The sequence below is a fragment of the Cyprinodon tularosa genome, unplaced genomic scaffold, assembly GCF_016077235.1.
Source record: "Cyprinodon tularosa strain WSP-4 unplaced genomic scaffold, ASM1607723v1 ctg110, whole genome shotgun sequence".
Classification (NCBI taxonomy): Eukaryota; Metazoa; Chordata; class Actinopteri; order Cyprinodontiformes; family Cyprinodontidae; genus Cyprinodon; species Cyprinodon tularosa.
In genome coordinates this window covers 579393-596290 of record NW_024037894.1, presented here as the reverse complement: position 1 = coordinate 596290, position 16898 = coordinate 579393, and the positions used below count along the sequence as shown (strand labels likewise).

Below are 16898 nucleotides of genomic sequence, written 5' to 3'. Positions count from 1 at the left end.
TTATTTCTTCTGGTGTTTAGTGATCCCATCTAACACGGTCTGACCTACATTGATAGATATTTCACCTAAAAGCAGGAACTAAATGATCAGGAGTTATAACTGTCGGCATCAAATAAAAGAATCTTCAAGGACATTTTTTTTTTCCGGGGGGAATTAAATGGACAAATATTTGTAGACATTAATGGAAGATGATTTAAGGATTGATGGGTGCCACTGGACATGGGCCGGTTTCCATTATTAAAGCGGAATGCTCTGTATATCGCTGTATGGAGCATTCTGAGATCGCTCAGGTAGCGTGCCACAGGTACCCATTGCTGCTCAGTGCTAGCCAGCTGACTGAAAGAAGAGCTCTGCAGTCTTTCCTTCTTTAAAAGACTAATTTGGGAAGTTGAGACACATTTCTCTAAACCAGCTGACTGCGTGATGTCCAGGAGTAGATGGCCTGAATAAGCAGCTGCTTAGTCCACAGACAGTGAGAAGTAATATGTTGAAATGAGACATTTGTCTGATTTGAATTTGCTTTTGCTCTGAAATATTTTTTTTTTTTACAACAAGAAACACTAATTCTATCCTATTTTAAATAAATAGTCATTTTTTCTTTATTTTATTTTAAAACATGACATTGTTGGATTCGTCATTTCAGCCTCTGCCTGTATAATTTTACAAAGGAGTTAATAATTTAAACAGTGTGATTGAACTTCAGTTTAGAGCATAAACAGTCCTGCTGGATGGATGGATGGAAGGGAGGCTTTTGGAAGACAGACGGATGATTGAAGAGCTAACCTATGTAGTTAGTATGGCGGGGGGGGGGGGGGGGGGGGGGGGGGGGGGGGGGGGCGTGTGCCGAATGTCCAGCTCCTTTAACATCCAGCTGATTTAACATCCAGTTTGACCAGGAGGGAAGCTTTGGGACCTTCTCTTAAAAGTCCAAATGTAGCCTTCTCCTGTTCTATTAGGGAGTTTCCAAACACACCAGTGTGCTGTAATTGTCTTTTTTTTGTTTCAAATGATAAAATAAAGAGATAAACTTGCAGCATTTGTTTTACTCCAACCCACTCAGCCTGAAAACTATCCCAGGATCCCTCTGTATGCGTCTGCAGTTAGTATCAACTGATGATTAAGTTATGATGCATTAAGGATTTCTGTGTCTTTTATGCATCTGGCGACATAAAAACTCTAAGACAGTAAAGAAATTAAGACAAAGTCATTTCAGTGCTTCTGCCAAAACCAGATTTGTTTTTAATAAAACCATGTTGCCGAGATCAAAATTATATGTTTTAGATCTCAACATATTATCTAAGCGGCAGATTAATAGAAATTTGCAGCCCAAACATCCATCCAGATAAAACAAAGTTTTAAAACTGAACCCGAAAATTAAAAAATATTCAAAATAAATTTGAAAATAAAGAATATAAATGAAAAACTTAATAAAATAAAATCAAAAGAAAATTTTGCAAAACAAAAAACATAGTTTTTTGTTTGAGTTTTTTCTAGATTGCATTTTTTTCAAATTTCCATTTACAAAACATGTTTGTTTGTTTTTTTGCCACATTAGTGGAATAAATTTCACTCCATATTATTTCACTCAGCCTTAGTTCCTACATTTCAAACAGGATTAAAATCGGAGACTTTGAGAAGAAATAAAACAATGTTAGTCTAGTTTTTCCTTTCCCAAATCTGTGTCGGTTGGTTACATCGCCAAGCCAAGTTTTTGCCATCTTATACAGAATTCCTCTGATCAAGAATGAAAAGACATGATTTTAGATGTCTAACAGCAGCCCAAGAAGCACCAAAAGATTCAGCCCACTTGAACCAAAGGATGCCAACACCAATGTCCCTATTCCCAGTAAATCCAGTTTATCACCAAATAAATGTACTGGGAATGTTGGAATGAGACAAAGCTAACCAATTAAAATGAATCACCAACAGAGCGGTCAGATTTCCAACAATAAATGTTTCATAAGATTCTAGAAGACCAAAAAATGTTTCTCTGCAACTTGGTAAAGATAATCTGCCCAAACATTAGAGGTAGCAGGTGTTACTCTGCAGATTGACAGTGATCAGGAAAATTTTACTCGACATGCAGATTTGTTTTAGAAATTACGGAGGTTATGCAATCAATTCGCCCTGAAAAGAAAAGCTAACAGCTTAAGCAATGTTTAACATGACAGGAAGGATCATGATGAGTTCATGTTTGCTTCTAACGGCAAAGCAGTTCAGAGAAAAAAGGATGTAAAACTGGAGAAATAGCAGCCAGCAGTAGGTGAGCAGGTTTATGGTTAAATTATGTTTTAGGCTAAATTATGATCTGTTTTTTTTTTTTTAACACAAGTATAAAAGGGGCCATACTAAGATACTTTTCTTTAATAACTACGAACAAGTCGTAATGATCAGTCTACATGGTTTAGATTAAGGGGAGAAAAAAAAGTCATAATATGGCGAGAATTTGCATTTAAAATAAAATAATATTTTCTTCTGTCAATCTACTCTATCTAGAACTCCTCAAGTGGAAATGTTTTAGTTTCACCTGGTTTAATTTCCTAAAATGTCTTATTTAAGGAACATTTGGACATCTGAATATTAATCGATGGATCAAAAATAATTGATAGATTAACCGATTTGCTAAATTATTATTAGTTGCAGCCCAAGTTGGAATATTAAGTTGTTAAAATGTAAGAGAAAATCTTTGGAATGTCATGTCACTAAGGTTATAATGATAAGTGTAGGAGGAAAATCCTGAGATTACAAAACTAGGTTCAGAGGCAAGAGAATAAAGGCGTAAAATGAGGTTATAACTTTATCAGAATAAAGGGATCATGTTTGGTCTATGAGAATAAAACCATAACATTACGACGATAAAGTCTGAACTTTACCAGAATAAAGAACATTAATGGGAATGTTATGAAAATAAAACATCATTACAACAATAAAGTCAGAATGTTGAATAAAAGGAACATTATAAGGTCAGACCTTTACCAGAATAAAGTTAGAACATTACAAGAATTGTATTAACACATTTAAGAAAATAATATATCATCATTAAATAAATTGGTATTATTACGACAATAAAGTCTTCCGTAAAAATTCAAAAAATATCCACTGGACTTGGTTTTCAAGATTTGAAGACGTTTCACCACCTCTCCAGGAAGCTTTCTCAATTCAAATGTCTGGATCCACAGTGAGTTTGAGTCTTATATACAGTAGACAACGCCTTGTATCGCTTGGAAACATGCAATGGTAACCGATGAATGGGTCGTTAGTTCCATCGTTAGCCTGTAATATCTGAACCTGTCTACGATTCTAGGGGTCGGTCGTTAAAGGGGGGATTGCCATTAAGGGGGGGGATTGTCTCCTGTAATACCTGAAACCTGTCTATGATTGTTAAGGGTTGGTCGTTAAGGAGGTATTGTTCACCGGCTGGGGCGGGTAGGTCCCTCGTTCCTCTGTGATGGGGTGGGGGGTTTGGTGATATCTGGAAGGGATCATGTCTATGATTGAATTGTATGTTTTTGGAAGCTGGAATCTGAGTCCACCACCTCTGTTTAAAGTTGGTTTTTCTCTCTTAACATAGATGGCTTCCTTCACGCCCCTCTCAAATCAGGATAATAAAGTCTGAATGTTGTGAAAATAAATCAGTAACATCACAGAAATAAAGTCAGTCAGTGAGAATTAAGCTTGAAAAGTTCAGCTTAGGCAACTGGATGTGAAGTTTTCTAGAAGACGTTCATGAATGAAGTTGTGATAAGACAGTAAATTGGTAGAACTATGACATTAAAGAGATATTCTAATTTTCTGTAATCTGAGCTCAGGCAGAGGCTTTTATTATTATTCTGGTAACATTATGATTTTATTCTTGTAATTAAAATAGTTTTGGTAATGCTCTGATACTCTGTGGTTGTCTTTAGACACTTGGAAACAAACTAAAGTGTTTAAACTGAAAGAAGGTCTGCAGGCTCCAGATGATGGCAGAGACTTTACTTCAGCGTTGCTCATGGTTACCGACATCCAAACACGGCCAAAGGTCAAACTCTGATCAATTAAAATATGTGTATCGATTAGTGAATGACGGTTCAACATCAAACTTTGTTTGACTGCTCGGATTTCCAGCCCCACCTGTCCTTTGGCCCCTAAACCAGCGATGCCCTTCTCTCCTCAGGCGTCTCCTCCAGGATCTGGAGCAGCAGGTCGCTGAGAGGCTTAGCCAGGGTGCGGTAACCTGCCAGCGTCAGGTGGAGGTAGTCAAACATGTCCTGTGAGCTGATGGTTCCATCAGAGTGGACAAACTCTTTGCTCACGTCCAGGAACAGAACCTGGCCCAGCCGTGGGAGCCTGGAGCTCAGGAGCCTGTTGACGGCGGCGTTCTTCTCCCTCAGCGGGTTGGGCCGCTCCCCTCGAGGTAACAAACCCTCGTTGGCACAAAGAGACAGAAACCGTCCCATTCGTTTATTCAAATCTCTACATTAATTAGCATCACGAGTTTCATTCAAATAAATAAATCACAGGTTCTGATTAATTAACCCTATTTTTAGGCTGCAGGATGAAGCTTGTATGCCCTCCTCATTGACTGCAGGCTTCAGGACATCCATCCACTCACAGGAAACAAAGGACTAACTTTTGTAGCGTTTTTATTTCATCTAAATATCAAACACACTTCCTACTAATCTGGGTACAAAACAAAATGGATTCCAAGCCATCTTTTAATGGATTGACTGGTCTGAAAAAGCAGGAAAAAAAACAATGTTTTGGTTCAGATTAGTCCAGATTCCTTCTCTTCCTTCCTTCCTAAATACTCATTTTTAGTAAACAATCCAGAACATGAAGAAGATGGCATCACCTTAATCTGCAAAAATGTCACTTTGTTAATAATATAGATTTTACTATCAAGTTAATAATTAAGTATTTATTTATCTAAAGATCCCCTAAACACATTGATTTGAGTCAAATTGGACAGAAAACCTTATCTATGTGTAAAGCAGTTTTGCTAGTTTGGGGTTTAAAGCAGCAGGTGACCAGCGGCGTTGTGGCTGACATACGTTAACAGTCACAGACGGATGCAATGCAGAAAACCTGGTCATTTTTCAAAATAAAACACAATTTGGAATATGAATCAGTTGCAAATAACTGGAGTTATTTCCTCTTTCTGTCCCGGTACCAATTGGCCTGGACCCAGGATCACAGATCTTAAATAACCAACATTATTAATTAGTTTTTATTACCCGTTTTTGTCAGTGGTGGGATGTAAGGAACTACAAGTACTTTGTTACTGTATTTAAGTACATTTTTTATATATATATATATATATATATATATATATATATATATATATATATATATATATATATATATATACACATACATACACCTTACTTAAGTCGATTTAATCATTAATAGTTCTACATTTACTCCACTAAAATTGACATCAACTACTTGTACTTTCAACTCCACTACAAATTCTAAGGCTCTTCATTACGCGTTACATTGTTTTTTTACGTTTATTCTTTTTAGTTCTGGTTGAGAGTTTGAAAGTAATCAAATGCTAGATGAGGATTGGTCCACTTAGCAACTGCAAAGGTGACGTGTGAATGCTTAATTTGATTCTGTATACTCTTGTCCAATTTTTTATGAACTCTGACTAAATTCTTTTTCAGAGAAAGCACATCCCTCATCTCCAACAATACGTTGCTCTCACTGCATCTGCAACCTAAAAGAAGGAACCTGGATCCAGAGAAGAGGAACTCCGTCCTGCAGCTTTTACATTTATGAATTAAGCAAGAAATCCTCAGAGTTCTATTAATGATCAAATTATTTGATTCTGGTGTTTTGCATTACAAAGCTGCTTTTAGGGTATTGTTAAACTGTAGAGTTTATGATGATACTGGAGTTAAAAACTACACTAAAAAAGATCAGAGCCTGTTAGTCAGTTAGTTTGATCTTGTATCAATGTCCTAACTGCAGAATTAAACACTTATAAAGGTTTAATCTGTCGTCTTTCTTAAACTTAATATTTCACTTATCAGATTATCCCAAATTATAAATTCCAAGTGTGACCTTTGACAGAAGGTCAAAATAAAGCATGCATTATCCACAGCATTGTTCAATAAATAGGATTGATGTATTACTGAAAATATAAATATAGTACGTACACATAATTATCGTTATAAAAAATTGCAGTCCCTTAAAAAAAACTCTTTTTACTCCAAGCATTTTTTTAAACAAATACTTTGTTACTTTTACTCAAGTGTAAATGTCAGTGTGATACGTTTCACTTTTACTGGAGGATTTATTTGTACTTTTACTTAAGTACCGTTTCTGAGTACTTTTTCCACCAGTGGTTTTTGCAACCTTACTATAGACTGTAGTTCTGTAGTTGATTCTCAATAACTCTTTTCATGAAACAATAATAATAGTAATTTCCCAGGAATTATTTCCCAATAAACCTGTGAAAATCAGGCTCCATAAAGTTACTCCTCATTTGAAAAAGAAAAGCAAAACTAAAGCAGCAGAGAGTTTCAGGTTATAAACCAATATGGTGACATCAAACCAGTAAACTCACCAGTACAACAATCTTTGCTTTGGGAAGGCGGTTAGTGAGCAGCTGAGCAATGGCAACAATTCCCTCTGCAACCTGCTCTGCTGTGTGCTGATGGTTGTTGGTTCCTACCCACAGAACCACCACCTTAACAAGAACACAAAGAGCCAGTTCACCGCTTTACACTGGGAGCCTTCCAGCAGGCAACAGGTGGTTTTAATGAGCCTCTTGCTTTCCCACCTTTGGCCAGATGTTCTCCAGCTCTCCGTTCTGCAGCCTCCAAAGAACGTTACAGGTGGTGTCCCCAGCGAGGCCAAAGTTCAGCGCATGCAGAGGAGAGAACATCTCCCCCCAGATCTGAAAAATTAAGAAATCTCAGTTTTAAATTAACGTCCTGGAAAAACAGGAGAATAACATCCAATCTTAACGAAAAAGAAATGGTGAAATCTGATTCCAAATGATGATCATGCAACTGAATGTGGTTTTCCTGATCTGGTAGGTTTATACGAACTAACAAACGAAAAATGTGACTCTCTGCAGACGTACATATGAGCACTAATTAAACATGTAACACACAATCACACAGATTAACACAGATTATATAATACGTATATACATCTAAAAATAACCGTGAACTTGTTAATGATTCAACATTTTAAGGCTCTTTCATATAGAGTGAATTTTCTTCCATTAACATTGCGCAAAAAACACATTCTGGAAAAGAAAAAAAAAATAATCCAAGAAAAGAAAAAGTTTGTGAAACCAAAACAAACATTTTGATAGAAACTTTGTTTTCTGCTTTGTTTTTTTTAAATGTTACAGTCAACTTTTTTTATTTGTTCATCTTTGTTTTTACCAAATTCTCGTTTTCAGATCAAATTATTTTAAACTGTGTTTCCCGGATCACATTCTCATCATGGGAGGCAGAGCTTTTCTCTGGAGTAAACAGGATTTCTATTGGTCTGCATGGATTATGGAAACATTTCTATTGGTCTGCATGGATGATGGAAACATTTCTATTGGTCAAGAGCAAATGTATCTATTGGGCTTGAAGTGAAGAGAATCTGATCTGTAAAAGCAAATTAAAAAGACAGCAAGTCAGAAAACCCAATTTAAAAGAGATTTTTTTAAAAACTAAAATTTGAAAAAGCTAATAGAAAAATTAAAATCTGTAAAAATTATGTCAAAACAAACTTTGAAAAAAACTATTTGAGATCAATAAAACAAAATAAAGTTCATCTAAAAGCCTTTTTTCAAATGAGGAAGTGGATTAAATTTTTAACTCATGACTCCAAGTCATCAATCAATTAATTCCATAAATTCCTGGGTCACGGAAACTCACTGGACTTTGAATTTGAAGAAGAAATTGAGAAGAAAAAATATTAAATGCTGTATTTTTTATTTTAAGTGTTACTTTTTAGAGAAGGTCAATTGGTTCAGAGTTCCATTTTAGCCTTAACCCTTTTTTGTACTTTAACTACAGTATGTTGATATCTGTTTTATTTACATTTCCCCACATTCCTGTGAAAAATGATAAATATAAGAAGAGTTATATAAAATTCAAACCTTTTACATTTATCATCCCATTTATCTTAAACAATATTCCTTATGATTTTATCTCAGAAATAATTCATGTGCAGCTCTCAACTAAATTTGTTTTCCAAAATGATGCCTAAAAATTTGGCATTATGAACTCTTTTAACTTCTACTCCATTTATGTGTAATTTGATATTGTTACAGAGCTAGTTACCAAAAATATTTTTGGTTAATTCAATCGCTTCTGTCAGTGAGCCCCAGAGCAGCTGTGGCTGCAGTGTAGCCTGCCACCATCAGTGTGTGAGTGAATGGGTGAATGACTGAATGCAGCGAAAAGCGCTTTGGTCAAGTCTACTGACTTGAAAAAGCTCTATATAAGAACAGGCCATTTACCGGTTAATCTGTTTTTCTTTCATTTAAGGATAAGTTATTGCAGTCAAACCTCTTCTTCACCTTGGTGAACTCTTCTTCTGCTTTTTCTATCAGTTTGTCTTTTTTTTCCCAGAGGAAAAATAACATTTGAACAATATTACTAGAATAAAGTTGTATAGTTGTACGTTCTGTGTATAATGAAATAGTTAATGTTTTGATTGCATCAACTAAACACTTTCATAAACAAATAAAAAAGAAAAATAAGATCAGGCCAGGTTGGAATACCCATGTGGTTGAATTTTTTAATAGAGCTAGAGAGGCTTCTAAGGAATGGATTGAGGCAGGTAGACCAAGATCAGGGCCTGTCTTTGAACATAAAAAGTATACCAATGCCCAATATAAGTATGCTGTGCGTTATATTGGTAAAAATGAAAGAGCAATGAGGTCTGACTCAATGGCCAGAAAACTCTTCTGTAACAATACCCAAGGCTTCTGGAAAGAAGTTAGAGGTATGACATCCTACAAAACATCCCTCCCATGTTCGGTTGATGGCATATCAGGCACTGCTAACATTGTGGAGCTGTGGCGCCAACATTACAGCAGATTATTTAATTGCATCCATAGTGAACCATGCACTGCAAATAATGTTGACCATATAGATGAAATCCTGCCTTATGAGGTTCATAAAGCTATTTCCAAATTATCTAACAATAAAGCCACTGGGCTGGATGGAGTCTCAGCTGAACATTTAAAGTATGCAAATGCAAGGCTAGCTCCTCTACTTTCCATTTGTTTCACATCGTTTTTTATTCATGGTCTTTTACCTGACTCTATTTTAAGTGTCCTAATTAGTACCCGTCATTAAAGATAAAACTGGAAACATTGGCAATTATGATAATTACCGTCCGATAGCGCTGGCCAGCATAGTTTCAAAAATTATTGAATCAATCCTGCTGGACAGGATTTTAGAGGTTATCAAGTCTACAGATAACCAGTTTGGTTTTAAGGCTAGGCTGGGCACAGATATGTGTATATATGCTCTAAAAGAGATTACTTATAAATATAATAAGCAGAACTCTTCAGTGTTTATGTGTTTCCTGGATGCATCAAAAGCATTTGATAGGGTAAACCACAGAAAACTATTCACAAAACTGACACAAAAAGGAGTACCAGAGTATATTGTTCGTATTTTGAAGTACTGGTATACTCAGCAAACACTGCAGATTAAATGGGGGGAATGTGTCTCTGCTCCATTCAAAGTTAGTAATGGGGTGAGGCAGGGCGGGATTTTGTCCCCAGTTCTCTTTAACTTGTATCTGGATGAACTGTCACACAAGTTGAGAGCTTGTCACACTGGTTGTGTGGCTGGTGACTCGGTACTTAATCACCTGATGTATGCAGATGATTTAGTAACATTTAGCCCTAGTACTGCTGGGTTACAGCAACTACTAAACATCTGCTCTGAGTATGGTCTGGAACACGACATAAGGTACAATCCATCTAAAAGTGTGATCATGATCTGTAGGAGTAAGGAAGATAAATCTACTGAGTTTCCAGATTTTTTGCTGTCAAATACTGTGCTGGGCGTAACAAATAAAACCAAGTATCTTGGGCACATCATCACAGAAAATCTGTCAGACGATGATGATATTTGCAGACAATGTAGATTGTTGTATGCTCAAGCTAATACCCTTGCACGTAAATTCGGTTCATGTACTGATAAAGTCAAAGTGGAACTGTTTAATGCATATTGTACCTCTCTGTACACTGCTCACCTGTGGACTACCTATAGAAAAGTCAACCTGCAAAGTCACAGCAAGAGTTAATACCCTACAAGCTGTTCTACGAAAGTTAATGTATAAGTTTATTTGTAGGTTAAATGCATCTGAAAACGATATTATTTTGTCACTCACTGATACCACACGTAGTGCAATCCGATATCAGTCTAAGCTGTGGAGACACTGGTATTCCTGTCTTCTTAAAGATCCTATTTAATCGATAATGGTACTTGTATTGTGTTTTTATCATTAACTATTTTTATTTTATTTTTCTGTATGTATTTATTGGACCATGAGTCCGGAATAAAGTCTATCTATCTATCTATCTATCTATCTATCTATCTATCTATCTATCTATCTATCTATCTATCTATCTATCTATCTATCTATCTATATGGGAACAAAAGCATCCAATAGAAATGGTTTGGCTCACCTCATACTGCTGCATTAGCTGCACCATGGAGTCGCCAACAAAAAGAACCTCTGGTTCTCCATCTTTGCACTCCTGCACAAACCTGACATGCTGAAAAACCAAAGACCCGACACACAGGAGAGGTTTTTATTATAGGCACAGATGTGACACTTCGCCTAATAATGACATGGCGATAATACTCTGAAAAAGGATTCATGCCTGTTGAGTTTTTTTACATTTTGTTAAAAGATTTCATTCACCAAGAAGAAAGCTGAAAATGCCTGAGGTGAGGTGAAAAAGAAAGCGACAGGTGGTTCAGAGGCCTCGTTTTGGAGGAAATCTTAGAGGTGCGGCATGCATTTTCAGGGTGGTTTCACACCAGAAGATTCCCCATTGTGTGCTCTGGACTAAACGAAGATTTAATGTCTTCTTCAGGTCTGGTTTGCATTCAAATGCTTCTTCTAGCAGGTGGACTAGCGTGTGACGCCGTCGCTCCCGTTGGTCAGAAATGACAGAACACACTTTTATGAAAGCTGCAGAGTCATGGTGAGAGTCTGAAATGGTTCATAATACGTTCACTGCCACAGTGGCTTTATGCAATAGAGGCGGCTTTGTATTCAGGCCAGGGTGGCAATGATCCACATGTCTTCACTTCTGATCCAATACTTACCTCCGCTGAGCAGGTTATGTTTTTAGGAGAGTCTGTCTAAAGGATCTCTTGTAATGTTTTGGATGGATTTTAATAAAATCTCTATTGAGGTGTCCCTCAGATGTTACATTTTGGTGATGATCCAAATCATGATCTGGATACAGGAGTTTTTTTAAAAACATTCTCTAACATTGTCAGATTGGGATATTTGGTGGAGCAAGCAGATCCCCAATAAACCACAGGGTGGCAGCAGTGACTATTGACAGCCTCAGCATCAAAACTCTTTATGAGTTAATAGTTAATGGAGCTTACATTCTAACTTTCCTCTGAGAGGAATCAGACCTGTCTGTTTAAAAGCTCTGCTAAGAGCACAGAGTCTCTCCCATCAATGATGGATTTCACTATAAAAGCAGAGAGCTACATCACAGTTAGCGTCTACTTCATTGAAATGAAGAGGCAAATAATCCTGACAGTGGCTGAATCCCAAACTGCTCCATAACCACTAACCCTTAACTATCAAGTCCCTTTCTCAGCTGTGGAAGGTGGCTTGGCTTAAGGAGGGGGTTATAAACGAGCTGTGTCCCTCCAACGGAAAAGGAAAGCAGTCGTTGCTACTGGCAACACAGTGACGCCTCACATGCGTGGCTGTAGCTCTGTTGCGCAGATTAACACAACATTAAACATTTGCCTATTTCTTAAAACTATTTCTAAGAGGACATCCCATTTTGGATTTAATTATGTTTTTTCTTTTTCCTAAAGTGTGATTTTCTCAGTGTGATCAAGTTACAGCAAAGCAGAGGAACTTACATTTGGAGGAACGTGTTTCCTCCACCATTAGTTCACCTTTACACCTGTTGACAAATTCCAGCGAGTCTGCAATGATACAGACTCGCTAATTAAGCGCTAAACGGTCCACTGGCCCTACTCACTATGTGGTTTGGGACGGCCCTTAATGTGGCGGACCCTCAACAGGAACGCGCAGACGGTGGGTTAGTGCTTAGGGTTCGGCTTGGGATTGGGCCAGTATGTCAGAGCGACATACCCTCTCTGTTAATGGTAGTTCTACATCTCTGTTCATTGGAAATCAGATCGTTTTATTCTATCGTTTTGTGGGATCTTATAAGTCATTTTAATAATGTGTAAGAAAAACATGCTTTTGTATATTCAGTCAGTAAAGCTGGAACAATAAATTGTTAAACTATGATTATTAACTCAAGATATGAAAGAAAAACATTTAGTCCTTCATGTTATGAAAGATCTTGATACAAAAGAAAACTTGGGCTTTTAAGAAAATTGATATAATCAACTTTAGGTCAATTCATGGAATTGATAAATTGCTTCCTTTACGTGGCTTGAAGATGATCCAAGTATAAGTAAAAGAAATATTTTCACCAGGCTCCATAGCTTAAGTTTTTTTCTTAGACTGACACATTGAGGCTCTGCTTTCATCAACCAGAGCAGAAGGTAAAAAGAATCAGTTCTAGTCTAAATCCCAGCAGCTCATCTCAGCCTGGATCAGCTGGTCCGGCTGATCCAGGCCTGGAAGCAAAGCAGGCCGTCTAAGTAGTACTGGCTTCAGAGGATTAACCTCTCAAACACCTGCTGGGGGGATAGATTAAGTGCTGCACTGAAAACAATAAGCTTTCAGGCTTTACAGGATCCCAGGACAGATTACCTGCTGATTTATGGAATGACTTATTTCTAAGTTTCACATAATTGCATGAACAGTGTAACAAAACACACAATTGAAAGTATTTGGTACACAGTGGAGGAGAGGGGGTCCCTCCTAACCTGGAGGCAATGACTGCCTGGTGTATAGAAGGTGATGCAGAAGCTGACCTGTGACATCCAGCGTCCATCTCCATGTAGATCCTCCACCTGCTGAGGCACCGCTGCTGGGTTCAGCTCATCTCCACTCATCTTGCAGGAGACCCCGCTTCTGGTCGGTAGGTCCAACAGAACACCAGGCCGCGGATTAACGCTGGAAGACAGAATAAGCGCCAGATAATGGGTTAAATGATCGCTTGTGAACATCAGAATGACGCTGCAGGAGCAAACAGCCGATTCATCAGGATCAAAACTGCAGGTATGCTGGCTGAAGCTGGTAGCTGCTATGAGGCTAATGACAGACCTGTCATTAAACACAGCACGTCAACAATGAGAGCCCACCTGACGCTGACAGGCGGCTACCTCTCTGCTTCTTCAGCTGAGGCCGCCAGAGCTAGATAAACACCGGGGGGATTGGAGAGGTCAGCCCTGAAGGCAGAGAGAGGGAAAACTCCGCACGGAGCGCTGGTACCGAGTCTAGTTTCCCGTCGAGATGTTTCCACGCCACTTGCGCCTCTATGCTACACTTTACGGCATGAGCTTCACTTCCATGGTGCGTTCAAGTAATGTAGTACACGAGAGTTTCTATTTAGAACGGACTTTTTTATATATATTATCATGAATACTACTAACCTTAATTTCTTTCAAAGGTATACCACGGATTATTTTTACTTTTAAGATAAACCTATTTTTTTTATAATACATGTTGTCCAAAGATTAAAGATGAATTCCTCCTGATCAGAGAAATAAAAAAATAACTGATTTATTCAGCTAATGTTCTGAAGATGGTCAGTGTTTTCCTCAGCCTTACCATTACCAACAATCAGTTAAGCATTTCTCATTTTGACAAGGATATACGTTTCTGATTGATAACTGCACAGTGTTTGATTTTTTCCTTTTGGGTATCTGTTTTCTGCTGTACAATCCCTTGAAACTTAAATGCTTCAAAACATTTGACAAGTCTGTCTGAGTTTGCTGATTAAACATGGCTTTTAATACTGCTCTGTGTCTCTTATGTCGTTTATTGTTTGTCAAACTTTTAAAATCGTAATAATACATAAAAAGACTATATTAATCATTGTATCGTAGCTGCGTTGATGTTTACAATATTCGTCTGATAGTGAAATTAAATTCCTTTCCTGAAAAGTAATTATTATTTTATTAATATAGTAGCTTTGCCTCGTCTGTTCCTGTTTGGCTGTGACACCATCCTGGAGAGAAATATCAGCTGCGCTGCTGCCATCAACACCTGTGTTTATAGATGTTTAAGATACGGCCTGTTTTCCAGTGCAGTCCTGTTTCTCTGACTGTGACTGGCTGGATGCGCGCTCTTCATCCTCTGACATGGGAGCTGGCTCCGAGCTCGTCTGCCTGGCTGTGTGTTTCCGGCACGGAGCCGCATTTTACAGTTGCTTTCTGTATCTCTGCTTCTGTCTCCTTGAACCCCAGTCGGCCTCAGCAGATGGCCGCTCACACTGAGCCTGGTTCTGCTGGAGGTTTCTTCCTGTTAAAAGAGAGTTTTTCCTCTCCACTGTCGCCACAAGCATGCTTAGTGTGAGGGATTGCATTTGAGTCAATGAGTCGATGAAATCAACTGGTTTTTCATAGATAGAAAACTTTAAATCAATTTGACTATATGATCTTTTGAACTGTAAAGTGCATTGAGATGACATGTGTTGTTAATTGCCGCTATATAAATAAACTTTGAACTTTCTGACCAATGAAATAAAATATACATTTTGTAAACGTTAATTTGCATCATTTATTTGTATGAGTTTTGATACATTACACATTTCTATATAATCTTTTATATGTTTTCTCTACACTACTACATGTGTCTGATTATGTAAGTCAGGGTTTCATGAACAAAAACATCACACTGATATGCAGAGGTTTCAAAAACTCAGGTATCAAATATGATACACTTGACTTTAAAGGGTTAAACCCAGTCTGCGATATTTAGAGGCACGATGTCAGAATGCTGGACATAATTGGCAGGAAAGCAGATATTTACTAAAAATCTAGCTCATTGCTGCACCTGCTGAGGGGCTGAACAAGCAGCGGAATTTTGCTGGTTTAATTATCCTGGAAGGCAAGTAGAAGGGAATAGAGACTACAACCCGCTAACTGGGAGGGAATCCACTGTATGATCTGTGGATTATCTGGTCTAAAACAACACTGTTGCCAGACTCCACAGAATCCTTAATTCAGGGATGAGATCCAAGCTTAGGGCCCTTCCAGATCGGTGGCCCCCAACTACTCACTGGCTGTATTGATTAGGCCCCAGTCTGTGTTATGGTCGGAGGGAGGTTGAGTGCAGTGAAGAGTGGGGGATCTGGAAACAAAATCAGATCTGGAAACTAACCTTACCATATATGGTGACGCACCTGGTCTCCTCTTCCGTCTCCTTCACCTACTGCCTCCTCTAATTCTCACTCTTCTTGCTCCCTCCATTGAACTCCACACAGACAGCTCACCTGTGGAGTGCTTAGGCTGATTGCAACATGAACTAATTATCTAAAACTGTTTTAACATGTGACAGTGCCAGACAGTTGTCGAAACTGTCTAAATAGAAGCCAAATATGCTAATAGTTTTCCTAGGAGTGTGTTGATCATTTGGAAATTGAGTGTAAAACAATGAGTTGTGTTTACAGCGATGCATTAAGCTGCTGTGCAGAGGATTAAACCTACAGTTTTGAAAAGTGTGTTTTGCAAAATTCCAAACTGAGAGTAAAGCAGTGCTGGTTTGTTTTTTAGTTTTTCAAACTCTGTGAGTGTTATGGTTTTAATTATTAATAGTTTTAGAAATTGTGCTATAAAATTACGGTTAAGGTTTAAGCATTCAGAAAAAAACCGTAAGAGTTCACATTCTCAAGAACAAATAATAAAACTGGAGGTATGAATGACAGTACATTTTACAGTAAAAATAAAGAATTCCGAAATATTACAATATATATATTACAAAATTGCAGGTACATATTGCAGGTACATATTTTTTTAAGTAAAAAACAGATTTTTAAAGTTTACAAATACCACAAATTCAAGAGTGCAAAGCAAAAATGTAGAAGTATTAACAAAAGTAAAAGTAAGAACTAAAAATTTACCAGCATATTTGAATCTGTGAAAGCTTTATTAATTGTATTACATGTGTCATTCTGGAGATGTTTAACACAGCAGATGGTTATTAATGAGCAATGTCCTAATATTTGGACATCCCATAAAGAAAATGGACTGTTAATGGAGTGTTAAAAGACTTAATCCTACAGGCAAGGAGATGGTAAATCAGAAAAAAAAACTGACATTAAACAGTTTTATAATACTACATTTATCCCAAAGAAACCTTATTAATTAATGAAACTCTGGTGTAGTGTTAGGCCAATCAGTGTTATCGCTGACTGCTGGTATTATTTCAAAATGACCAGGAGATGGCAGCAGTCTGCAACTTCCTAATCAAGTATTTATTTATTTATTTATTTATTTATTTATTTATTTATTTATTTATTTATTTATTTATTTATTTATTTATTTATCTATTTATTTAACTGTTTACTGTTATGCACAAAGTCAACGTCTCATGGAAAGAGTGGTGGTTCTTCTTCTTGTTTTTGTTGGCTGGCATGGAGTGTAGTTTGTGATGGACTATCTACTAATAAACATATATATAAATTCTAAGGGTAAAGAAAAAAAAAATATATATATATTTATATAGGAAAAGGCCTTGGGCCGTAACAATATATATATATATATATATATATATATATATATATATATATATATATATATATATATATATAT

The 16898-nt window shown here is 37.2% G+C and overlaps 1 protein-coding gene across 4 annotated transcripts in view; it reads right to left on the bottom strand.

Moving 5' to 3' along the window:
- Window positions 1-3604: 3604 nt before the first annotated feature.
- The window catches only part of pafah1b2 (platelet-activating factor acetylhydrolase 1b, catalytic subunit 2), a 16083-nt gene continuing 2789 nt past the window's right edge, over window positions 3605-16898 (bottom strand). The window contains exons 1-7 of one of the 4 annotated variants that reach the window (XM_038296760.1): window positions 13446-13640; window positions 13116-13257; window positions 10649-10738; window positions 6770-6886; window positions 6554-6676; window positions 4114-4406; window positions 3605-4029 (exon numbers count right to left, since the gene is read on the bottom strand). In XM_038296760.1, coding sequence (XP_038152688.1) covers window positions 4128-4406; window positions 6554-6676; window positions 6770-6886; window positions 10649-10738; window positions 13116-13196 — 690 coding nt within the window. In that variant the 5' untranslated portion in view covers window positions 13197-13257; window positions 13446-13640 and the 3' untranslated portion in view covers window positions 3605-4029; window positions 4114-4127. Of the gene's footprint in view, window positions 4407-6553; window positions 6677-6769; window positions 6887-10648; window positions 10739-13115; window positions 13258-13407; window positions 13641-16898 lie in introns of those variants that run through there. The other 3 variants (XM_038296766.1, XM_038296751.1, XM_038296774.1) reach the window with 3 other exon arrangements.